At 45.4% G+C, this 26,554-nt stretch overlaps 1 protein-coding gene across 6 annotated transcripts in view; it reads right to left on the bottom strand.

Annotated features, from left to right (window-relative positions):
* Positions 1-3,114: 3,114 nt before the first annotated feature.
* MID1 (midline 1) overlaps positions 3,115-26,554 on the bottom strand; it is a 346,318-nt gene continuing 322,878 nt past the window's right edge. For 5 of the 6 annotated variants that reach the window (XM_077890027.1, XM_077890029.1, XM_077890025.1 and 2 more), the window contains exons 7-10: positions 25,134-25,277; positions 15,964-16,125; positions 12,371-12,578; positions 3,115-7,366 (exon numbers count right to left, since the gene is read on the bottom strand). In XM_077890027.1, coding sequence (XP_077746153.1) covers positions 7,018-7,366; positions 12,371-12,578; positions 15,964-16,125; positions 25,134-25,277 — 863 coding nt within the window. In that variant the 3' untranslated portion in view covers positions 3,115-7,017. Of the gene's footprint in view, positions 7,367-12,366; positions 12,579-15,963; positions 16,126-25,133; positions 25,278-26,554 lie in introns of those variants that run through there. The other variant, XM_077890031.1, reaches the window with a different exon arrangement.

The following is a 26,554-nucleotide window of genomic DNA, read 5'->3' as shown; positions in this document are numbered from 1 at the left end:
ATCAGCTCTAGAGCGAGAGAGAAGGAAACCTGGACTTGGACGTTGTGTGCAGACGGAGAAAGGCGTCCAGATACTTAAGAGAGAAAATTAACAGGATTTGGTGACGGATTGGACATGGAGGGTGAGGAGGGCACCAAACATGAGCCTGTGGTTGGGGGTTCATGAAACCTTCGGATGAGGCAAGGTTTGGGGGAGAGAGAGCACGAGGTCAGATTGGGACACGTGGAGTTTGAGGTGCCCATCGGATGTCCCAAAGAGATGAGCAAATAAGCAGGTCGACATGAGGGGGCCGAGTCCGCAGAGAAATCAGGCGCGGAGATTTAACTCGGGGAGGCTTCTGCACACAGTGGTGCAGGAGGAGGAGGCTCGGATGGCATGGGGGGGCGGTTAAAGAAGAAATGGTCAACATCTCAAAAGCTGCCCTATGTCAAGATGAGGCCGATCAAACGTGTGTGGACACACGTACCGATGCAGACACGGTTTCTGACGGCAGCGAGCGAAGGCCCTCCACGCCGGGCGGAGCGTGGGGACGGCTAAGGAGAGGTGAGGGAACGGGCATCCGAACCGCCCTTGGAGAAGCTTGACGGAAAACGGGAGGCGAGAGCGGGCAGGAGCTGGAGGGAACATAAGGCTGGGGGAGCTACGAGCTTTAGTAACTGAAATACGTCGCCGAACTCGGACAGCTTTTAATGACCATCATCAAAAATTAAGCTTTGAGAATAAATAGACCGTGCCAAAGCACCGATGTTCATTCAATCATTTTTTTTTTTTTCTGTGTCTCTCCTTAATTGGTAATTGGTTTTCGGCCACGACACATTTGCTTGTTAATTGCTATACTTCCTATTTAATCATGCTTTTATAATTCTCCCAGGAGAACACGGCTGAGAAAGATCCAAAGGGAGACCTGCATTCCTCCCCATAAATCGCCCGTGTTAAGACAGGACACAGCTACGAGAAGGGTTTTTCCATAAGGCCTCAACCCCGTTTTTATTTTGTTCTCGAACGTGCAAACCACAGCGAGAACGATACTCAAGGGAGAAGGACTTTGCAGGTTGCACATGTCTCCCTTTTATGCTCCTAGTATAATCGCGAGCAACTACCTTCAACAGATTTTACTTGTGCCCTTTTCCAAATAATAATTTAAAAAAGAGGGAGATGTGGGCTACTCTCTGGAGCGCATGGCAGGCCCTCCGAGCTGACTCTGAAAGGCGATTAATCACAGCAGTGTCTGTTCGGTTTCAAAAGTTCCAGTTAAACGTACTTCACAACTCCTATTAAAGGGAATCTCTTCTACACACCTGTCACTTGTGAGAAGGGCTGATTCAAGTCAAAATTATGGAAGCGGGAACGCTAATCATTAGAACTGACATGCCCTCCTCTGCTGAACGAAAGAATCTTCTAATCACCTTTGAGTGGGCCTTAGACACTCGGTGACTTGTTCTCCACGAGTTCCGTGATTTCAGAATTGAGGGAGTTCCAAGGGGGAAAGGACTTGAGAGCGGAGAGGCCCAGAGCCACGAGGGGCGGCCGAGCCCTCAGGGCGACAGGAGATAGCCAGTGGCCCACCGTGACTTCAGTACTGTGTGTGTCACAGCAGGAGCTGGCCAATCACACCAAGGGCCAAGTGCAGAGCCAGGCCTGTTTTTTGTAAATAAAGTTTTATTGGGGCAGCCCAGTGGCTCAGCGGTTTAGCACTGCCTGAAGCCCAGGGTGTGATCCTGGAGACCCGGGATCGAGTCCCACATCGGGCTCCCTGCATGGAGCCTGCTTCTCCCTCTGCCCGTGTCTCTGCCTCTCTCTCTGTGTCTCTCATGAATAAATAAAATCTTTAAAAATAAATAAATAAATAGTTTTATCGGAAGCCAGCCTCACTCGTTCATTTCCGTATCCTGTATGGCTGCTTTCACTCCACCACCACCGAGTCGAGTAGTTGCCACAGAGACCGTACGCCCCGCACAACCCTAGAATGATTCGCCCTCTGACTTTTATAGAAAAGGTGCCACACCCCTGTCTCTGGCATTGGCTGCCAGTCCTGGCTGCACTTTAGAATCACTTCAAACAAAAGTCTAGGGTGCTCGGCCACACGCTAGACCACCTCATCCCCGCTCTTTCAGAAGCCAACCCAGGAATCAACATTTTTATTTTTAAAAAAGGGAAATTTTAATGCCCTACCGGGCTAAGAATCACTGCATTACATCATGCCGCCCCAAAGCACATTACCTTGAAAACACACTCCAGGTTGTAAGTGCATTTTCATATGGGACAGGGGTCTGGATAAAGCCCCCCAGAGCTTCGCTTCACAAACTTTTGCCAGCATCAGAGTCCCCGGGAGGGCCCGTTAGGACTCACTGCTGGCCCCGCTCCCAGAGATGCTGATGAGGAGGCCTGGGGTTGGGCTGCAGACCAGGCATTTCTAACCAGCCCGCAGCTGGTGCTGACACCGCAGGCCCGTGACCACTCTGCAGGGCACTGACGTCCATCAAAAGGCCTTGCACCCCTAAGGAGAGAAAGTCAAGTCCTGGGAGCCACGGGCTGGGGTTGGGGAGAGACTTAGGGGCCACCCACTGGGCTTGTTGCAGCCCCCACTGTGAAGAGCCTCACCGCTCTGCTCCAATCACCCATGTCCTCACCTCCTCCACCGCATCTAGAAGACTCGAAATCAAGCCATTCTTGTTCCGGATCTCCCCTCCCGTATCGGTTTTCTTTATTGTGTTTTTAAAATTTCCCAGGGATGGGGCACTTGGGTGGCTCGGTGGTTGAGCGTCTGCCTTTGGCTCAGGTCGTGATCCCGGGGTCCTGGGATCGAGTCCCGCATCGGGCTCCCTGCAGTGAACCTGCTTCTCCCTCTGCCTATGTCTCTGCCTCTCTCTGTGTCTCTCGTGAAAAAATAAAATCTAAAAAAAATAAATTTCCTAGGGACCATTCTGAGGCGTAGTAACTATTTTGAATGGAGAGAGGCAGGATGGTGGGTCGGAGTTTCAGAAATAAAAGGAAACATTATATGTTGCAAAATAGTTCAAAAAACACCAACAGAAGTGGAATAAATATTTGTGGCAACAGTGAGTGCGAAAACACACAGTGATGACAAGGCAACAGAGACAGGCGAGACAGAGGCCTTGGAACCACAAAAATGACTTTATTTTGAACCAGAAAGCAACAGCAATGGCGAGAACAGTCTGGGCCGAGGGCGTAGCAGTGTGAGGCAAGTACCAGGGGCTGAATTGGTTCAGGTCAAAGGAGTGGCCTACTTTGCATTTTCAAACTAAGCAAATCACATCCAGATCTTCGTGACACCAATCCCTGCATTCCCATTTATACAGGCTTGGACTGCCTTTCAGATTCCAGATTTTTATAATGGTTTTGTTATATATATATATATATTTTAAGTGAAAGAGCCACCGCAGTGAAGGTTTTGCAGTGAAGTTTCCCCTTTTCTTTTCTTTTTGATATATCAGGCATTGAATTGATTACAGGAACAGTAAAACATATTTGTGAGCATTTTGCTTTAAAGAACCCCAAAGAGCAAGCTTCTCCCCTGCGGCACCACTGATATTTTGCCCGGATCATTCTTGATTGTAGGGGGCTGTGCGGTGCACTGGAAGGATGTTGAGCAACATCCCTGGTCTTTACCCACGAGATGCCAATAGCACCCTCTCCCAAGTTGGGACAACCAAAAATGACCCCAGACATTGCCGAATCGCCCCCTTGCTGAGAAACACAATTTCAAAAACATCCTCCTGCTCCCATCATCGTGGTCTTTGTTTCCTTTTTAAACATTTTGAAGGGTACACCAAATCATCAACTTCCCAACACCAAAAGCACAGGTATGCGAGCATACCTGTGTGTGTCTCTTCAGGCACCACATATGTGCCTGGAGCCGAAACGGAATCCCCCGTTCACCGGGCAGCGCCGGTTCAGTTCCTTGGGAAGTTTAGGGTCAATATCTCAGTACCGTGACAAACTGCCCATTCATCATCAGGCCATATCCTCTTCTCCAGCTGAAGTCATCAACACTATTGCAGTCAGTTTTTGAAGTCTTTTTTTTTTTTTCAAGCTGGAAAGAAAATCTTCACCCACGCTCATCCTTCTCTTAATCCATTTAGATTCCTACTTGAATTATACGGCCAGCCACTTTTGACATTGGATCCAGGTTTCTTCATTTGTATCCACCAGGAAGAGAGGTACCATGTTTCTGAGTTCTGTTATGAGGACTGGCTATATAATTTTTGAGGCCCAGCGTCAGATGAAGATCCAGGCCTCCCATTCAAAAATTATCAAGAATTTCAAGATGGTGACAGCACCTGTTCGCACACCCATGACATCAGACCCGGCAGGCTTGGTGCTGTATTAAGGTGATTGGCACTGCCATCTCTTTCTTCCCTGTGTCACAATGCTTCCTGTGAAGAAAGGACCTCAAAAACAAAATACAATGACCCCAGTCCACTTAAAGAATTGTACTGCAGCAAATGTTTATAGCGTATATTTTTTAGACTTTCAAAAAAAAATTCACATGGAAATCTTTTCTACATCATTACAGTAATGAAAGTAAACACTGTGGCCTTTCACCATATACATACTTTCCTGTAAATATGACAACATGGAAATAGTAACCGCTACTATCCACAAGGTTTTTAAGTTAGCAAAGAGTGAGACTTCCACAACCAAATTATAACATAATCCCTCTCGTCCTTATAAAAATAGCCGAAACATAAACTAAATGGCTTGCAGCGAAAATTTGAGTAGTAACTTCTTTATATTGAAAAACATTATATTCATGGAAATATTGTCCTCGTAAATGCTTTACATTAACATCGTAAGGCAAACTGTAGCGTTTACTGGTACCTGGTGACCATGATTTTAAAAACTCAGAAGCTGAGCTTTAGACCCTTTTATTTAAAACCTGTTAGTGTACAAAGTGCATTAAAATATCCGTTACCCAGCTACCAAAAACAGTATGTAAAAATTACAACCCTTTCAGTTTGTTCAGGGAAGGCAAATACACATTGTTTTTATGCTGTAAAAAAAAAAAAAAAAAAAAAACACACAATAACAACCAAAAACCAAAAAACAACCATTAAGTTTCCAGAGAATGATTAACTTTTTTTTCCATTCAGGTGTCCATCTTTTCAATGTGAAATTGTCCTAAGTAGCTATCAAAATATTCATCTGGGTATAAATAATATAGTAAATATATAAACTCTATCTGTTAAGAAAAAGGAGAGCGTCTGCCGCTGAGGAGGACAGAAGCGCCCATGACGCAGCCATGAAGTCCAGGCTCGTGCTCACATAGCACGATGCTCAAACAGCGGGTCTATGGACGGATTTTAGGGAGACAATTGGTTGATTTGGTTAAAAACAAAACTGCTAAAAACAATGCCTACATCCACCAGTCTGTTCAGTCAAAATGGCCAACGCAGTAGCTCAGATAAATATTTTTAGCAAATGAAATGACTTAGAGACATCACGCCTTTCGTCAAGGTAGAACCAATGCCGGATTCCTGGTCCAAGTCCAAAGACTGCTTAAGAAAGCCTTACTTCATGGACCATTCCATCTTACCGGATCAGCATGCCCAGAATCCCACTTAACATCCTATTAGCAGGTTCTGTTAGCAGGTTCCAGCGTGGGAATAGTGAATTTGATTTTTTTTTTTTGGTTTTGTTTTGTTTTGTTCTTTTTTTGTTGTTTTTTTGTTTTGTTTTGTTTTGTTTTTGTCTTACAACTCTATAGTGAACTATACTAGAATACAGAGGGACTTCTACATCTTTCAAGATTGTTTAATAAAAGTCTGTTTATAACTTTTGAGGCACGTATACTAGTAAATAGTACTTTATGCAACGTCCCTTGTCATTAGCAACTCATAAATACTAAGTGTTTTCAGGTGAGTTATATTTGGACGTGGTAGAGACAGTCAGGGCCATGTGTTGATGTCCTGGAGAGCAAAGTCAATCCAAAGTGGTGCTGCCATTTGTACCAGAAAATGTTTATTTCCTCAGCCCCAGCAACCAAAGAAAAATGATTTGGGGGAGAGAGAGATAGGACAGCTATTAAATGTAGCAGAGCAATGTCACAGGCCTACAGATACTATTAAAAGGAAGAATGAAATAGGTTTCTTTTTTTTTATGAAATAGGTTTCTGTCATGAAACAGAACGCTACTTCTGATCAAAGACAAATCGGCCTCTGACGTTTTGAATAATCAGTAGAATTCCAAGTGACTATTTTTAATTGCAAGCTCATTTTTAACGTTCTCCCAGAATCCTGAATCCTGGAAAAGGGGAGGTCATGCATGGCCAAAGGCTTCGGAACCTTTCTTTCCAACATGACCCCACCAGCCATCGGAGGGTGATTAAAGATTGGGCCATGGCGGATTCCAAGCTCCCAAGTCAATTCTTTCTGGTCTCCCTCTTGCTCTCCGTTCTAGTTGATCCAAGACGGTTTTGACATCAGTTAAAACACTTCAAAATAAACCACGGTAAGAAAGCCCGTTTACTGCCCTACTAGGTTCAAAACTATTGTTTTTTTTTAATTTTTAGGGTAATTGCATATTCTGTTATGCAGCGTCGAGGCGACAGGACCTACCATGGGATCAGTATGAGATACGATGCTGTGAGAAGGTGAAGAAGCATACGAAACTACAAAAGACTGTTTTCTCAAGCCCACAGACTGTGATGACACAAAGGTTGTCGTAAAGGGCTGGTAAACCTCTGGGCCTCTTAATGTGCAAAACCAAATAATTTCTAAGAGTTGTAATTCCGGTTATGTTTTCATTTCATAAATACTCTATAAACTTTCCTGTAAATACAAGAAAAATTTGAAGAAATTATTAAAGTGTGTACTTAATACAAAGGGCAGTAAGAGGGGAGGATCGCCTACTTTGAGTCCTATCCTAGCCGATTTCTGGACACTTTCTGGCGACATTTAATCACACTCTGGAAGCCTGTGCTTTCTCTGTCCCTGAAATGGTGGCCACGACCCTTTTTATTCCCCAGAAAGTAGCCCCGCCCACGTGGCCAGGTGCTCACGGCAGCTGCTCTGTGCAGTCCAGATGGTCTGGGATGGGGAGGCCAGTTATAATGGTCAAGCACTTGTTCCACACCGTGAACGTGGGGCACACAGGCTGCGAGAATGTGATGTCGAAGGTGTAGAGGTGGATGGAGTTCAAAGCGTCGTAGAAGGCGATGGAGCCATTATCATAGTCCAGCAGGATGCCGACGCGCCGGAGGTGGGGGGCCGGCTCGATGGGGGTCTCCTTGCTGTTGTGTCTCACTACCCAGTTATTGTGACAGCGGCACAGCGCCCAGGAAGCAGAGTTCTTCCCAATCCACTCGTGCTTCGGGGCTGACTTGTAAGCAAGGCCGATGGCATACCTGCGCAAACAAAACAGTGACGACAAAATAATGAGGCGTGTTGCACACGTACGCTACGTCCTTTCTACAGTTTTCAGGGGCCACGAAAATATGATTTTTGTTGGCCCCGCTCATTCTTCAGTGAAAGCTTGGCAAAGACCCTGACACAGGTGGTCCTCATTGTCTTCCCTCCCAAGAATACAGTGCGCGGCAATGGGCCACTGTATTTACTCATATTCCTGTTTTTAGTTCCAGTATTACAAGAGAATTTGAACTTTGTGTCTCACTGCCCTTTTTTTTTTAACACTCATTGAGACCCATGCAATGAATTCTCCAGACCCACACAATGAATTCTCTAGCACTGTCCAACAGAAGTTTCTGCAGCAAGTGAAACGTTTTGCTCCGTTCAATGTGGTAGCCACAAGTCACAAGTGGCTACTCGGCACCTGAACTGTGGCTGCCAGGCTTGAGGAACCAGACTTTAAAATCAGTTAATTTTAATTAAGTTACGTGATTTAAATTAACTGCACGTGGCCCAGAACTACCATATTGGACAGCACAACCCTAGGCTTCTCCTTTTGACCTACTTTTAATTTTTCAACCGACACCGTGTCTGTCACTTTCCATGACTTTGAGTACACTTTGCAATGGGGTAAGCGCGGAGAACGGTTTTCATTTATGGGGTAAGTTCCTTGTCTTCTCCTAGTTGGTTTCCTGATCTACGGCACAGGGACAGTGGACAATCTCCATCTCTGAGGGCGATTTTGAGGAGTGAAGGAAAGAATACGTGTAAAATCTGGGGCACAAGGCCTGGCAAGGAATCTTCGGTAACTGCCGTTTTATTATCTTTGCCCCATGCCACATTATGAATAAGTACCGGAATCAGAATTTGAACCTTGGATAACTCAAAAGGCCATAGACTTAACACTCTCAAATCCCTTCCCTCACCGGAAAGCATGTGATTCATCCCTGCCGAGAGCCCCTCTGATTATATTTCCTACTACATGTTTTTAATTCTGGAAGTCTTTGAGAGATGGACATCCTGGTTATCCTCAGTGTACTCTCAACTGTCCAAAAAGGTTAAGGATTCTTTCGACAGTGTTCTAAGCTCCTTCGTCTCTTTTTACCCTGCTGAGATATGCCTCTGTGACACTTGTAGACTAGATGATTCAGAGCTCAACCTTTAATATGTTACGGCAGAAGCCAGTCTAGGTGGACACTGACACATGGTACCTTACCAACAGTGCAGAGAGCAAAAAAACTTCACTGGTCTTTGATGAAATGACATTTTTTTTTTTAATTGCATGTTGGACTTAAAATACAATCTCTTTAAGAGTGATGTGTTAAGAAAATGAAAAGAATATGCTATCACTAAATTTAAAAAGAGGATGGAATTGATCATCGGTTCAGCCTAGGGGACCAGCCCAGGGTGTCATCAACTTGGCCTCCTCTCTTCCTTCTTGCCAATCCTGCTCCGCATCATGGGGACAATCGTGGGGCTGCATTTCCCAGAATCCCTTTCCATTGTGATGGCTTTGTATAAGATCCAGAAGTTCTAAGAGGTGGGGAAACACTCTTCTCCAGACGGCAGAAGGCAGAGGTGGGGTTTGCAGTTTTGGCAAACTCTGGGGTCCCTGGCTTGGGGGGGGGGTGGCTTTCTGGCACACAGAGGTCACCATGGATTCTTGGGCTGCAGCAGCGGGCTCCCTGACTTGTGCACTTAGCCTTCCTGGCTCCCTTCTTCCTTGAGTTCCTAGCCTGACGTGTTTTTCTACTGAAGCCTACCTCACCGAGACACTTTGGGAAGGTTTATGTTTTGATTATGTGCCCCAGCTAAGTTCTCTATGCCCCGCAGACACGATTTCCATTTTTTCAGATAATTTGGAACTTGCATGTGCATCACAAAATAGCCATGTCTGTATTGTTTCCTTCTTGTTGCTGCACGTCGTTTTGATTTTGCATCAAAGGACTCTGATGTTTACTTCCCATTTGAACCGTAACCGAGCCTGCTCTGAAATAGCTATGGCAGGTATGACTGACTTCATTTAGCAAATGGAAGAACACAGAGAAGGTTACAATTAGGAGCGGAGTCCGGAATCTCACCCCCTCCTCCTTGACTTCTGGCCCAGTCATCTTTGCATGAACCCAGGTTTAGTTAACACCATTTCATGAAACACCAAGTGCGCATTAACAGCATTAGAGAGCAAGAAAATAACTATGTGTATAGTCCATTAAGCAAAGGAAAATACCATTATGTTATCATTAATCTGTAAAACTATGTACATATTTCCATTGGGTTTGAAAGGTGAAGGCAGAAGGTAATGTTCCATTAAGTTACGCAGTGAGACTTGGAGAATTCAGAAAATATAAAAATTATGTTTCTCAGAGCCATGTTAACATGCCCCATTGCAGGGATCATAGCATACATGTTAATTGAAAGTCAGGACCATATTTCACGAGAAAATCTATGTGTCCCTAGCTGGTGCGGACCAAGGTGCCATAAGCACTTGATCACACGGGTCACCCTTTCCTCTCGAACACCTCCCAGGAAATGTTAAACTACTTTCTACAGGAGACTTTTTCTGAAACTGACACGCTCCGGTTTGTAAAGATTCAAAGGGTGGCGATTAATTTTAGAATGTCCCCCCCGCCCCGAGTTGGTCTTGACATCTGGAGGGTGTTTCCAAGGTAATGCCGATCTGTGTTTATATAACTGAACGGGTCCGGTGGAATTTCCCGAACCATTCATCAATGGGAATGAGGTCATAATGATCGGGTATCGTTTATCATAAATAATTATTAATGGAGGTGTAATTATTTAGACACTGGATCCTATCCCAGATTAATACAGCACGTTAATTAACTAGAAATGTTTGCTGCTTTGCACCTGCAAAAATTCATTGTATTTTCCTTCGGGCTTTTATCTTGCCCCAGCGCAGCTAAAAACTGCAAATGCCAGTCTGGCCCAGAGCCGAGTGGGGCGGAAGGATTTGTCCTCCATCCTCTGGCAGGATGTTGGAACAGGAAAATGTTCTGGGCAAAGAGAATTGTGAGGATCACAAGAGAAGAAAGGCCAATGAAGGTGCCGTTTTGGGGAGAAAGGAGACACCCAAGCTTATGATTTCACTTCTTAGATTTCAGTTGACTTGTACCAACACTGTAAGGGACCTAAGACACAATAAGTGTTTCACCACCCTTACCTCAAACATAACACTGCTATAATACTCATCATTTCAGGTTATGCAGTTTTCGAAGTGTTTCTAGCATTAAGCTGTCACTCGTCAAGTATCCCACTGTAAGCCCTAAAAAGTAATTATACTGTTTCGAAGAAAAGCATGGTGGTTCAGAGCAGAGATTGGCAAACTATAACCCACGGGTCGGATTTGGCCCTCTGTTTATTTCTATAAATGAAATTTTATTTGTGCACCGCCATGCCCATTCACGGACATACGGTCTGTGGCAGCTTTCTCACTACAGAGAGTTGAGTAGTTGGGATAAAAATCATCTGGCCTGCAAAACCAGCAACACTGGCTCTCTAGCCCTTTACAAAAATGTTTGCGAAGCCCTGGGTCAGAGCTTGCACCCTGAGTGCAGCCTCCCTAGCCCTGCCGCCTCTGAGCTTTGTGACCTTGTGTTAACGGGCACGCACCTCAGTCATCTCAGCTGCAAAGGTGGATGCTGGCACCTACCTCTGTGGCGCTGTTAAGATGAACAAGTGAGCTGACATTTGTGAAATGCTTAGACCAGTGCCTGGCACATGGCTGTGCTAGATGAGGGCTGGTTAAGTAAAAATAAAAGAGCAATGGCAAACAGGTGTTTGCGAGCCAGCCAGCCGGAGCAAGGGGGGTGGTTTGTGACTGTGGAATAGACAAGGTCAGCTTTGTGAGATTAACTCGGCAGGGTTAGCTGATTCCAACCCAGACACGGCACCCTGACCGACACCCTTGGGTTTTAGAGATCTCGCTGGGCTGAGGGCACGGTGCCGGATCTAACAGACCTTTTGAAATGATTCCCAGCCTCTGATCACCGCTTCAGCCCCTCAGCTCTGGACTATTTACAGTATCGGCCCAGTCTAGAAGCACAAAATGTACAAGGCAACAGAAATTAGTTTTCTCTAAATGATGAAGAGTAATGTTTTAGAGTGGGAATCAGCAAACATTTTTGGTAAAGGGCTGGAGAGTTAATATTTTTGGCTTTGTGGACCATAGGGTTCTGTTTTAACTGCTTAACTCTGCCATGTGGCTCAAAGGCAGCCACAGACAACATGGAAAAGAATGGGCATGGCTGTGTTCCCATCACACTTTATTTACAAAAACAGGCACAGGGCCAGGTCTGGCCCACTGGCTGTAGTTGGCTGACTCGTGTGTGAAGGCGTGAAAGAGCAGCGTTAGCAGACTAGCTCTGTTAGGCACCAGGACCCTATCATCTCAGCTGCAATTCTTGCTGTAAATAATAATTTTAAAAATGGATGGACTTAAAACAGCTGTTTTTCTTATTGGCTGAATGGAAGATTAGACGATTGTTTTGCAAATATTCACTCCCTCCTCTCACCTCCATGGGAGACATATACTTCCCTAGACCACTGGCTTTGGCTCTGGCCAATCAGAAGGTAGTAGACAGTGATGTAAGCAAAGGCTTGAAATGTGCCTTGCACAGTTGCGCTTGCACTCTCGGGCTCATTGAGAAAGACATGACCTGGGTAGCCCTCACGTCCGAAGAGGATGAAGAGGCGCAAAGAACAGACCTAGATCCAACCTATGGTTTAAAGCAAAGCCTGGCTGAGATTAGCCCTGACAGCTCACCCATGGACGTGGGTAGTGAGTGCACAATAATAAATGGCTACTGTTTGAGGCCACTGAGTTTCGGGATGCTTGTTATGCAGCATTACCGAAGCAACAACAGACCGGAAAAGCTTTTCTGTGTATTTTTCTTCAAGATGGGCTCTGGTATGGACTAGTGCTCTGACAAAACACACAATGAGATGGGCCTTTTTATAACTGGAGGACAATAGATATCATTGCCTACCATGTGCTTCCACTTATGACCACTTCCCAGTAATGCCGGCCACTATCAATGAACACATTTCCAGCTACACCGTAGCTCCCTTGGCTGGTGAAGCGTTCAGGCGTGTGACTCTTTTTGGATGATGACTCATCACGTTCTACTGTTAAGTTATCGTGGGACACCTTCAGCTTTCGATGTGCAGATTTGGGGTCCAGTTTAAATGGCTGGCCTGGGAACAAGGTTACAGAACACAAAGAGGAAGAAGAAAAAAAGCACTGTTTATTTTAGCATGATTGATAATGGAGCTTCAATTTAGAGTTTAAAAGCACAGTGAAATAGTGATTCCGAACATGTTCCCACCTTCATGAACTCCCAAGTCTGTCAGTTCAGAGACAGGGAATCAGGGCTGCTCCAACCCATGATGCCATGGTATCATGGGCAGGGATCAACTACGACATGTGGTATGAGCCATCTTTGGGGGTCCCCACTGGACACAAACAACATGGGGACATACTGGCTAAAACAGCTTTCCCAAAGGAAGGAGAAAATGAAGACTTCATTTTCAACCATTCTTACATTCAATCCATCTTAAAATGTGCTTCATGCTCAGTAGACTTCAGACCAGAAGCCAAAGAAATCGAGATTTCAGATTTTGACATTATTTGGAAACAGTTGGAAACTCAAAATGACCCTCATGAGCTCAGAATGATTATAAAAATGTATACTTTTCAGCCCACAACAAGATCGGTGGGGTGTGTGTGTGTGTGTGTGTGATCACAACACCTGGGTTTTCTACTCCTGGCTGTATATATATGTGTATATATATTTATATTTATACATATACATTATATATATCTCTAAATATAGATGTATATAAAATTAGGCCCTCTCTATTTCATCATTGACATATGTGTTTTGAAGATTGAACCACTAAGTCTTGGCAGAGTCACACCTGAACATCTTGTCGTAGCTGTTACTTCTGTGAGAACATACCACTGGTCTAGAGGACTGCCTGTTATTCGGCACCACATGGGTGTTAAAAGGCAGGAAATGAGTGACAAGAGGATGCAAATGCCATGATGCCCAAAGCCCCCAGCCACTGGTGCAGTTGGCAGACCCACCCTCAGGCAGTGGGTGGAAAAGTCTGGTAAACTGGCTGGGGTGATACATGACGCTGGCTGAGAAACCGACCCAGAGAGCATGGGGCAACCTGTGTTATGTCCTGTGCGGGTAGGCCAGAGGATTTCCAGTCACCACCTGGATACAGCATGACACCAGCATCTCTCAAATCCTTTCTTGTAGATCAGGGGCCAGAACATTCTCTCGTAAGAGGCCAGATAGGTATTTTCAGCTCTGCTGGCCATGTGGTCTCTTCTGTGGCTCCTTAACTCTGATGCTGCAGCCGGGAAGCAGCCAGAGACAAGAGGTGAATGGATGGGTGTGGCTGGGGGCCAACAAAACTTTATTTCTAAAAATAGGCAGCCAGATTTGGCTGGTGGGCTGTATAGTCTGCTGACCCGTTTTCGATTTCTGTCCACGTCGCAGAAAAGCTTAAAGGGGGAGCTGAGAAAAAGCTTCAAGCGTGGATCAGAGCACGGACATTCTCAGAGGCCCTAAGAGCTGGTGGATTTAAATTTAGAGTTTAAATTTCAGCTTGTCCTGTCAAACAAAAATGTCCCTAGGAATGATCACACCAGCAGCTGTTAGGGATAAAGTATGAACTGAGGCAAGAAGAATCTGAAGATAGTTTTGCTTAAAACACTTCAATTGTTAAACGCAGAAGATAGAATGTGGGTGAAGACAAGTGGATGTTAGTGGGCAGGCTGGGAGGAATTCCATAAGGGCAGCCATCGCTGAAAAGGAGGGCCGTGAGCTGCTACCCTGCCTCCAGTGAGGACTAGCAGGATGGGATAGCCATCAGAAAGACTGGCGTCATAATGAGGTGAGACGTAGCCTGTGTCACCTCAACTCACACCCTCACCCATACACACATGGAGCAGGACCATGTCAGCCCAACCGCTGCATCCTCAGTGAGCAAATTCCACCTGTGCCTCAGATGTGTTTCTCGAATGAACCATCATGTGCTCTAAGTTCAAGGCTTTTGCTTCAGTGAGGACAAACTGGTTCAGGGGCCAAATTCATCAGTTACTTTACTGAAGAACTCAATTCATTGTAGTATCGTGTGCACAGGAGTTGGGCAAACAAGAGGCTGCGGGCCAAAACCAGCCTACCGCCTGTGTTTGTCAATAAAGTTTTATTGAAACACAGTCAAGCCCATCCAGTGATGTGTAATCTATGGCTGCTTTTGCACTGCGGTGGCGGAGGCGAGGAAGAGTGGATGGTGACCAAGACCATCTGACATGCACAGCCCCAAATATTTACTATTTGGCACAAACGCAGAAAAAGTTTGCCAACTCCTCGTGTATAACTTGATAACATCTGTTCAATAATTGCACGTCTAGAAATAGAAGATGACATTATCTGTCTACATGAAATGAATACATCATCTTCAGTAAAACCGATGAAGCACAAATAAGATGTCTCAAAGATGTATTCTCCAGAATTAACCTCAGAGGATGTATTTACTTATTTGTTCCCTCCTTAGTCTCTAAAAACATTTTCTTCTTTGCCAGCAGAAACGCTGAAGGACAAACTCGCTTAAAAGTCTAAGAGTATGTGTCTTAAACACGGATGTCTGCGGTCAAATAAAGTTGTCTGACCACCGAAATCGAGGGTCCGGGGTAAGTGAGGGCTCTTCTGGAAAAGCACTTAAGTGTTCCCGTTGACTAGCTGGCAACCCTCTGACATGGTGCCCTATCGACACACTCCAATTTGCTTTCTCTTGGGAGGTCCTATGCAAAGAAATTCCCTGTTCTATAACATATTTCTAGATCAAAAATAGTCAAGAAAAGAAAAGAGAGGATAAAAGAAAACACATGTGGGCAGAGACAGCGAGGGAGATGACAGTGTTGCAAGACATATGCACGGGCCAGATCTTTCTTCGTTGCGTCCTGGTAGTGCGGGATGTTTCCCATCATCTCTGCCCTCTAACCACTAGACACCAGTAGCATCCACCCTACTTGTAACAACCAAAAATGTCTCCAGGCCTTGCTCAGTGTCCCTGGGCAGGGGGGTGGGGGCGGAATCGCTTCTGGCAGAGAACCACAGACGCAGACACTTACCTGGGGTAGTAAAGACTTCCTGGGGAAAAGAGTTCTCAGTGTGCTCCTCTGCTATGGAAAGCAACACTCTGCCATTTGCAGAGCTCCAGCGACATGTCAGGCTTCGGATATAAGTACAGAGACGTGCAGATGCACAGACAGAGATGCAGCTAGACAGACAGAGGTTCTGATTCTCACGAGAAGCCCCTCCAGGATTATTTATTTTAAAAGCGAGCGTCCGAAGCGCAGAGAGGTCGATGGACTCACGGCCCTTAAGGGTCGAGCGCGTTGTGGCTCCCGATGCAAGCTCCACCACCCCGTGGGGCTCCCCGCTTGCATCTCGGGGCTGTGGCTGACCCCGGAGGCAGAGAAAAGGAAAAGAAGGGGGGGACAGACGTGGCCCAAAGATGAGTGGAAGGGAGGTGACAGGCCTGCTGAGCCCGCGGCACTTACTGTTTGTCTTTAGCTTTCCGGGCTCGCTGCTGCGGCTGCCCGCCTGGTTGATGGCCTTGACGATGAAGATGTACTTGGTGCCGCTCTGCAGACCGTGGACCGTGTAGTGGTTCTGCTTGATGTTGGGCACGATCATCCAGCTATCGGCAGAGTTACACAGACCTGCGGAGCCAAGCAGACACGGCGCACGGCTTTGGCGTACAAGGCTGCAGACGCTGAGCTCATCTGACCCCCAAGTGCAGTGCCTTGTCGCTCTGCACTTGAGGGGGACCACGGAGATGCTCGACGGCGCAGTCTCCTGCCAACCCGTGTGTGTTATCATACACTCCTATCGTGTGCTCCGGATGGAAGAGCCAATTAAAATGATTATATCGCAGGGCACCTGGGTGGCTCAGCAGTTGAGCATCTGCCTTCGGCCCAGGCCGTGATCTTGGGGTCCTGGGATCGAGGTCTGCAGCGGGTCCCCTGTCTCCCTCTGCCTGTATCTCTGCCCCTCTCTCTGGGTCTCTCATGAATAAATAAATAAAATCTTAAAAAAATAAAATGATTATATCGTAGCTTCTGTTCGGTAAAAATAGGAGCAGCGAAGGTGGTTCTGTCTGGTACCCTGCGCATGGCACGTGTGCCTGCTGCGTTCTCAGGGGCCGTGGCGAGGAGAAGGAAGCAGCAAGTGACCGCTGGCCGGCTCTCCGCACCCTCACCCCACGCTTGCGACAGCGATCGTTACATTGGAATCGCAATTTTGAGACTCACAGCAGGTGAGAGGAGGCCTGAATCCTGCCTGAGAGGTCGACTCCGCTAATGTAGACGTAGTAGATTGCAGTTTTGCCTCTAATTCTTCACCCTGCCCAGCTCCGGGCCTGAGTGACTTTGCAGTTACTCCCTCCAGAGACGGGACGTGTCCCCCATGACGTGGCTTTGGATTTGGCCCCGTGATTTGCTTTGGCTGCTGGGATGAGGCTGAAGTGGCAACGTGCCAGCTGCAAGAGTGGGCATTACAAGGCCTGCAGGATTTTGTTTTAAGGTGTTATTTATTTATTCATGAGAGACCCAGAGGCAGAGGCAGAGACACAGGCAGAGGGAGAAGCAGGCTCCCTTTGGGAGCCCGATGTGGGACTCGATCCTGGGACTCCAGGGGTCACACCCTGGGCCTAAGGTAGACGTTCAACCGCTGAACCACTCGGGTGCCCCAGGCCTGGAGGATTTCTGTTGACCTGTCGTGCCTCTGCCACTGCCACGGGGAGGACATTCCCCGGAGAGTCTGTGGTCTCCGCAGGATGAGAGGCCCAGGGCAGGGCTCTAAGCCCCGCCACCGCAGGAGCAGGAGCAGGAGCAGGAGCAGGAGCAGGAGCAGGAGCAGGAGCGAGGCCAGCAGAGACCGGCCCAACCTCTGACAGGGCAGCTAAGAGAATGATGGTCAGGCTTGCTTGCGTGCCAGCAAGAGGGTGGCCGTAGTCAACTGACTCGGGAGTCCCGACCCTAAGAGAAGCCTGGAGCGGCCGCACCGGGCAGCTCGGGGCCCCGCGGAGCCCTCAGCAAAGCACGCACAGGGATCTGAGCAGCTGTACTCCCGGGCTCGGCTGCCCAGAGCACGGCGCTGCCGCTCGGGCTGCATTCTGCAGGATGTGGGGTGGGGGGCAGGCTGAGGATTTACGACGCTTGGAAGAACTTGCAGGGGAAAGGAAGCCCGTTTTGTTTTGCAGCTGGCTGATGCTGAAAACATCTCTTTGGTATCGGGCCCAACTCTCCTCTCTCCACCCATCAATCTGCACTCCAAGAGAACCTTTTCCCAGCCCCCTGGTGACTGGCTGTCATGAAGTTTCCTGACTCTGGTGAATTTCCTTCACCAGCTCTTGGTAGAGGGCTGCGCCCCTCCACTTCCTGAGGGGCTCCCAACTCCCCCCACTCGTTCCCTTTCAGTGGATTTGCGAGTCAAAGGGTTCGTTCTTTTGATCTGGAGGCAACTTATACCTTACCGTAATCCCAAGAAGCAGTCCCTTCATCTTTCTTTGGTCTCACCTCTTTGAGAATCTAATAAAACATTTCTATAGAAGCAAAGTCACATGTGCATATCCATACCAAGCCACAAATATTTGCATGGCATTCCAAGCTATTCACAGCCCCATGACATCTGTCTTTGAATCCTACTAGATACTTTCTCCAGCTTTTGAGGTAAACATTGTCCATGGTAGTCTCACCGTTGAGAAGAACCTTAAAAGTATTTAGTCAAGGGTGAAACTTCCCCTCCTATGATTTGTACCTCGGGAGCAGAGGCTTTTAAGACACCCTCCAGTGAGTCATGTATCTATAAACTGCCACATGTATATAAACTTGCAAGGTCAGGTTTGACCTTGTGAGTCTCCTATCACCTCTTTTTGTCTCCGCCTGCGGTCACTTCACCAGGAGCACCGCTGGATTTGACAAAGCCAGCATAAAGCAAGGGAAGAATGTGAGATCCACGGAAGCGGTTGAAATCTGTGTGTGTGTGTGCACGCGTGCTTGGGCCGGAGATGCAATGGAACAACTGAGGCACCACCGTCCGTCCACCCCCACCCCCAATTCTCTCCTAACTCTTCACTGTTCTGATTCTCACTCATGTAGGACCCAGGAAAACACCCATGAGTGGTTCGGTAACATGGGATTCTCCTTGCTACGTAGCCCTTCTGACACTTTCCCCCCTTACCCTGTCCTTGATCATAGCTGTAATAAACTCACTGCTTCGGGATAGTGCCACGGCCAAATAATAGATCTTGAGTTAAGCAAGGAAGGGTCATTTTGAACTCTGAGCTCTGGGCCCCCAAGAAGCCTGCAAGTCGCTTTAGATATTTAATCATAATCTTACAACAGTAATAAAACAAAAACAGTGAGCTTTTCTATTGCCCAGGATAATCCACTCATGTTCCTAGAGCTTTGTCAACAGCAGTCAAGCACGAACGAAAACAGTAACAGCATTCAGTAGAATCAAATGAGAGCCCTATCAATGTCACTGCGTTTACACTGTTCCTGTTTAATTGCATGTGTTGCAGTAAAATGACTATTGTGGTCAAAGAAAGCAAATGTAAAAATGTTTCAATAAACTTTACATCACTGTACAACCGAAAAGCTGGGCTTAATGTGGCGGGGGAATGCTTTCAGCGACATCATAAAGCAGATGTCTGAAATTGCTACGAACAGCAACTTGGCCTATAATCCAAAGCCTTAACCCAACAAAAAAGATTTAATGTTTCAGAACCCTTTTTTGCAAACAGAAAAGGGACCCTGACTATCTGATTATGTTGAAGGGGTCGCTAATTTTTTTTTCCCCTTCGAATATTAAAAGAACAAAACGTTTACGGAGCAGTAAAAGTTGATTGGATAGCTTTACACTGGGACAATCTGCTTTCGTGAACGCTCACTATTTCTGTGGAGGCCTACCTTTCTGCTGTTATTACTGCCAGGATAATAATTGAGAAGTTGATTAAAAATGCCAAGAAAGCAACATCGACCACTTTCTTCTGGGGGCTGGAGTAAGCGGGGCGCCTCACTAGTACACCGTTACTGCGTTGCGAGTGTTGGTCTTGCGCCAGCACCACATAACTTCTTGCATATGGTGCCAAGTGCCAGACCCCTCTGCCTCGATACCCCACTGTGTCGGGACCGTTGACCAGGTTTTATGCATCTCTTTATGAAACACCCACGTAACCATCGTGACTGAAACTTCACTCTTCTCCAAATTCGTTTTCAATCATCTTTGGGGGGATTCCAACACCCACCTTCTCTAGTTCGGCTTGAAGTATTAAAACAACAATGGAACTTGGAAGATAATTAGTTCATAATGAAACTTAATTGGGTTTTTCAATTTTCTAAATTTTGTTCTCATTCACAATGGGTCAGAAGCATCTCCCTACATAATGCCGCTCATTACAAGATCCTAATTACATTTGGGATTTCAGAGCCTTGTATAGCAACTGTCATCTCGCAGTAAAACATGATGTATAAAACATTACGCAACACGGATCCCCCCTTCAGAGAGGCGGCACCCCGGCTTCAAAAATCCTTTGTCTCTTCTAACAGCTTGGACGGAAGTGAACATTCTTTTCCTTCTTCTCTGTAAAAATTGTGCCTGTTTAATAACTTTCACGAAGCTTTTCAAAACAACTACAAATAATTAAATACAGATAACTACTTCACCACGGAGACCTGGAAGAAATGCATCTTTTGACTTTTGCTAATACTAAATATAGGCTGCTGGGGAAAGGCCCCGTTTAGGATTTTAAACGGTGCACTGAAAGTAGTTTTGGAAAAAAACATGAAAAAATTTTGTAAAAATTAAACACATATCTATCGATTAATAAGCAATCCATTAACATCTGTGGGCCTAAGTCTGTTAATAAAAAATGCATAATAAAAAATTAATAGTGTCATTAATTTTGCATTTGAATATATGAATTTGATTAGGGGGAGCCTTTTTATAAGATTAAAAGCTCCACAGATATTATCTAATTCTCCTTCACTGAAGTCAGTTGTGGGCAATTAACCAGAATTTATTGTGACAAGTGAAGGCACCATGACCTATAGGCAGGAGAGGATTCCTAGCGGCACGAGGAGCTCTGGCCAGCTTTGGAGTATTCGGTCTTCTAATTTTCACCACAGTTTTACTCTTAGATCTTGTCATTCGATGTAATAGCATCTGCAAAGGAGATTCCTCGGAATGGTACAACAGATGGACAAACAACGTTCAGGGAAGGTCTTGCACATGAAGATTGCGTAAAACGCTCTCGTGTTGATAATCCTGGCAAATGTCACGACCAACCTTTATCATATGACCCAAAACATCAGCCTTTTTAAGAAATGCAACGATGGGTGAGTACAGAGTCATATTTTCATAGGAGTAATAACTTTGAATATCTGTGTGCTTGCAAGCACAGGGCTCAGGCTTATACTCTTATTATCTCAACCACTTGAAGTTAAAACATTACCTCTTTTTACAGATGAGGGAACACATTCGGAGGATGTTAAAGAACTTGCCCCAAATTACGGAGCTAGTGAGGTCCAAAGTGGGGATTCAAATCCAGGTCTCTCTTGGCCATGACAGACATGTATAATAGTTAAGAAGAAAATAATTTCATGCCAAGATCTTTGCATCTCAATTACCTTTTTATCTAAATTTATTCTTTCATTGTTACGACTGCATCCTGTAGGCCTCAGGGCTTTACTATACTGGTTTAATGAGCATTACAGAGACTAACAAGCCCATGAGGGTACCCCAGTCAGACGAGCACCTGCAGTCTCCCTGATTTCCATCTGTCTTGGGAAGAATGGCCTTTTTAAAAAAGACTTTATTTATTTATTCATGAGAGATACAGAGAGAGGCAGAGACATAGGCAGAGGGTGAAGCAGGTTCCCTGCGGGGAGCTCAATGCGGGACTCAATCCCAGGACCCCAGGATCACGACCTGAGCCAAAGGTAGACACTCAGCCACTGAGCCACCCCAGTGCCCCAAGAATGGCCTTTTTGGCATCTGTGTATCAAATAAGCAAGGTCTATCAGCTTCAATAAGTCATTCCCATTTATTTTCTTGTGGCAATGGCTTTTGGGGAATAAAACACCTTCTCTGGAATCACCAAGCATAGAGCTCCAAATTCAGGAGTGTCACTGCCAGTGGATTTCTGTAGGTGTGGCCTTTTCTCATCTATTCCATTTACATGTATTGTTTCAGTATTACTTTTCAAGCCAACAGCATGGAAGCCAAGTCAGTCCCAGGTCAGCTACCTGAGACACCCTAAGTTTCAAGCAATAGATCTCTTTTCATTTCGGGGATGGAGGGAAGCACTGGGGTTGAGTCAGGGTTCTAGAGTGAATCGCCTTCTTGCTCCCTTCCTTGCTCCTTGCCATATCCACACTCTGCCAGGGAACCTCGCAGGCCCCACATTTCAATCCTGGGCTCACCCGTGGGACTTGATTTGGCCTCTGGCACATCAGCTAATGTGACAAAGACAGGCCCACGTGTGCAAATGGGCCTGTCCTTATGGCGTGTGTTGCCCACCAGGAGAATGTGCCCTCATGGGACTGCAGGAGGGAGATGGGAGCCCCAGTCATCAGCCCGACCGTGACAGAGCTTCACCTCGGTCAGTGACACCAGCACACCCCCGCCTGATTCCAGACGCATAAGCAATGCATGTTTATTGTTATATGCTACTTAGGTCCTGTGGTTGTTGGCCATTCAGCAAAAGCCGATTGATATGGGGCCTGCCAGCCCAGGCCAAGGCTCTACGGACTGTCCAAATGCCCATAAAAATTTGATTCAAGACACTTTAGGAAAGACATAACCACCTATGGCAGACACGCCCTTCTGTAGCCCCTGTGATTCTCACTCCACACTATTCATGACTTTGTGTAATTCCTCTGCCTTGGGTGAAGCAAGACCTGTGACCTGCATCTCACCAACAATGTGGCAAAGGACAAAAGTCTTATCATTGTTATCACTCCTGTGGTGGTACATCATATAGGTTAAGGGAGTTTGCAAATTCAATTAAGGTCCTTAATCAGTTGTCTCTGAGTTAATCAAAAGAGAGATTATTCTGGGTGAAAAAAGCAAGGTAAAGAACTGTGTACAGCATCCTATCTTTTATGTCCCTAAAAAGTGTATTTCTAGGTGTGTGTGAGTGTATGTGCACCCTTGTGTATTAGCAGACTACCACAGGAAAGATGCGTGTGAAATGGAACTGGTGCGGTGGCAGCTTTGGGACCAGGGTGGCTGCCATATTGAAAAACACCCAATTGTCACTGTAGATAGACATCTTATATATTATTACATAGTGTTCGTGCATTACTTACTAAAAAGAAAGATTTTAGAGAAATTAGTATTTCTTCATGATTTGTAGCAGGGCATGTAGAACAAGGGATGAGGAGCAATACTAGAAGAATCCAAAATCCTGAAAGGAGAGCAAGATGATGCCAAACCATGGACACACCAGGGCTGGTTAGACTTGTCCCCCAAAGCACTTCAAATAGCAGAAGGTAGTAATGGTGTTTCCCAGGGATATGGGTCAGTGGGGGAGAAGTTTTTCTGGGATTATCTGCTCCTTGCCTTCTTTGGTGCTAGTGCCATTGGCAGGTCCAGGCCATCTCTATCTCTGTCAATTACTATGAACCTCCTAGTTCATGTTTCTGCTTCTAGTTTTGCCCTGTTCTGCTCCATCCTCCACAGCACTAACTGAGGCTTCTAACTGTGTATCTGATCGCACTGCTGCTCTGCATGACACCCAAGGCCACAGGGAAAAACCCAACACCATGTGGCCCAAGTGGCCCTCTCTGGTTTAGGTCTTTACTGAGGGTTAGGATGAATAGACTGATGATTTAGGACATGTGCTTTCTGGAACCAGACCCATATGGGTTTGAGTCCTAGCTCTATTTCTCTATCTTCATTTCCCACCATCTCCCCTTCTCCACTCAATTCTCCAGTCAGGCTTTAGTAGAGGATGTTTCAGAAAATGTCTTGCCATCCTCTGTCCCCAATGATGCGGCTGTCTGGCATAGGTTTGCCCCCAGTGATGCGGCTGTCTGGCATCCCCTTAACTTGCTGATATGTATCCATTCTCTTCCAAAACTTAATTACACCATCCCTTCCCCCAAGACTTTTTTTGTTACACCTACCACCTCTGCCCTCTTACTCAGGCAGCTGGCCATAGTGGTTCGCCACGTCTCATGATTTTCACATGAGACATTACACATTCTTGGAAAATGGTTAAGATTTTAATATAGCTTCCAAGGCAGCCAATTAGGGAGTGGAAGGTCAGAGAGTTGAGGAGGGAAGCCTGGGAAATGAGGATCTAAGGAAGCTTGGGGGTCCATTTGTTGGTACTTTACTTACTTGGAGGTGGGGGGTCTTCGAGCATCACTCTTTTAATTAATCCTAACTCTAATTTCTTTTTTAAGCATCACATGCTCAGAATTACTTGTGCTAGGAAAGAACAGTGTGATTAAGGGAGATGTGTATATAATAAAAGCACATTCAGTTGATATGGATTTATTCAAAACATTTCTTTGTTGAAATGTGCCTGCTATTCTCTTCTATTCTACTTTGGCATGTCCTATTTTAATTTCCTAAAGAAGTTTCAAACCTGAAAGGCTACTTCTTCTGGTCTTTTCCCATTTACTCAGCTCAATTTAAATAACCATGGCAGTGGGGAGGAGAGATTCCTTTGTTATCACTTCTCTGGCCAGCAACTGGGGCTATCTGAGATCATCAAATTTTCTCTGATCCCAAATACCTCATGGGCTCCAGTGAGAGAAGGGCTCTGTGTTTCAAGTAAGGTCTGAGATTCTGCTCAGGTAGGGGCCAATGACTAACATTTCAAATGATGGGCCTTCCCTCCTCCAAATGGGAGGTGGTATGTGGCATTGTTTGGCTATCCATTTTATTAAAAATTTTTTTTACATTGTGAAATAACACTCAGGAAAGTACATTATACTAAATGTATGATATAATGGCTAAATCATGTAACTTCCCACCCAGAAAGTAGTTAACCCCATGAACCCCCATATATTGCTTTCCAATGGTGCCACTCCCTTCCCATCCTGGAAGTAACCATTATCCTCTCTCTCTTTTTTTTTATCCTCTCTTTTATTTATAGTTTTTACACTCATGTATGCATCTCTAAACAAAATAGTTTCTTTTTTTTTAAAGATTTATTTATTTGAGAGAAAGAGCGTACACACATGGGAGGGGCAGAGGGAGAGAGAATCTCAAACAGACTCCCCATTGAGCATGGAGCTCCACGTGGGGCTCAGTCTCACGACCCTGAGATCATGACCTGAGCCAAAATCAAGAGTTGAAAGCTTAACTGACTGAGCCACCCAGGTGCCCCACAAAATAGTTTATCTTTAAATTACGAATGGATAAAAAGATTCATACCACATATATTCTCTTGTTTCCTGTTTCTTTCTCTTAACCATATGTTTGTAAGACTCACTCATGTGGTTTGCTAGAGATCACTAATTTTCATCACTATTTGGCCAGCTATTTTTGCTAGCAAGCAAATGCTATCATCTTCTTGGTTAGGAAACGCAGCCAATAAATACTGTGTATTCTTTCCTTCCTCGTCTTCCCTTGATACTTAAATTTAGAAATGCAATCTATCTGAAAACAGTCACCAAACAGAAAAATCAACAGGGTGCGCAATACTCACTAACAACATTGGCTTGTCCGGTGAATATGGTGTATTGGAGCTCATAGGAAACCACGCTGAATTCATCATCGGAGGTCCAATGAACGGTGATGGTGTCATAGGAAGCTGTGCAGAGCTCTTCTCTAATTGTGGGAGGGTTGGGAGCTGTGGGGAACAAGAATGCTCATCAGCGAAGTGGCACCTCTGGGATACATTTCAGAGGAGATGTGTGACAGTCAAAGTGGGCCTTTCTAAACAGGTCTATTAGGATCGCTACCCTAGAGATGGTGACCCCAATCTGAAGAATGTTTGGTTGGTTGGTTGCTACTGTGATTTTTGACAGGTAGCGTACGTGACTTCGGCCAGCCAGCAGAGACTTCTCTCTGTTTATCATGAAAGTACGTTTAGGAGGTTAAGCAAATAATACTCTTATCCACAGGGAAAAAACATGTTAAACAAAAAGCAAACAAGATGAACTCTTGTAATTTCATCCACACTGGGGAAATGGCAGACTTTTCCAGTAAAGGGCTAGAGGGTAAATATTTTATGCTTTGTGGGCCACACGGTCTCTGTTGCAACTACTCAGCTCTGCCTTTGCACTATGAAAGCAGTCATAGGCAATTCATACTCAAATGGACATGGGCAGGTTCCAGTAAAACTTTACTTGCAAAAACAGGTGAGGGCTAGATTCGGGCTATGAGCCAAAGTTTGCCAGCCTCTGAGCTTTGTGAAGTCACGTATTTCTGTATTTACCCACCGGATTGGAAAAATACTGATATTTGTTATCCTATAACAACCTGCCAAATAATTGTTTGAAAAATTTTCCTTCATTAGATGTTTTGATGCTTTATAAAATAAAAACCGTATTAGTGTAGCCCTATTTATTCTCCCTTTTCAATTTATAGGTGATATTTCGAATCCAGAAGAACACGATTAACAATCAATCATATCTAAGTACATTTTCCTTCCCCAAAGAAAACCTGGTTCATTGGCATTTGGTTAACTTTATCACTGGAGAAGGCTGTTGTTTTATGTCTTGAACATAGTCTGGAGCAGAGAAGTCTAAATCCTACCAAAATAATGATTTGACGTTGATTCAAAGTCTACCAGCTTGATTTCAGTAACTGGTTTTATGAGAAGAGTTTGTGGGCAAGAAAAAGACTAGGCAGTGAGTGTTTTGCACTGGCAATAATATTTTAGAGCAAGGGTTGGCAAACTATGGCTATGGGCCAAATCTGGCCCACTGCCTGTTTTTGTAAATAAAGTTTTATTGGAACACAGCCAGGCTAATTCATTTATGTATTGTCTGTGGCCGTTTTTGTGCACTAGCGAAGTTGAGTAGTTGGGACCATATGTCCTGCAAAGCCTAAAATATTTACCATCTGGCCCTTTATAGTCAAAGTTTGCCAACCCCTGGTTGAGAGAATTGATCCAGGCCTTTA

This window comes from Canis aureus, chromosome X (genome assembly GCF_053574225.1).
Source record: "Canis aureus isolate CA01 chromosome X, VMU_Caureus_v.1.0, whole genome shotgun sequence".
Classification (NCBI taxonomy): domain Eukaryota; kingdom Metazoa; phylum Chordata; class Mammalia; order Carnivora; family Canidae; genus Canis; species Canis aureus.
This window is presented reverse-complemented; position numbering and strand designations above follow the sequence as displayed.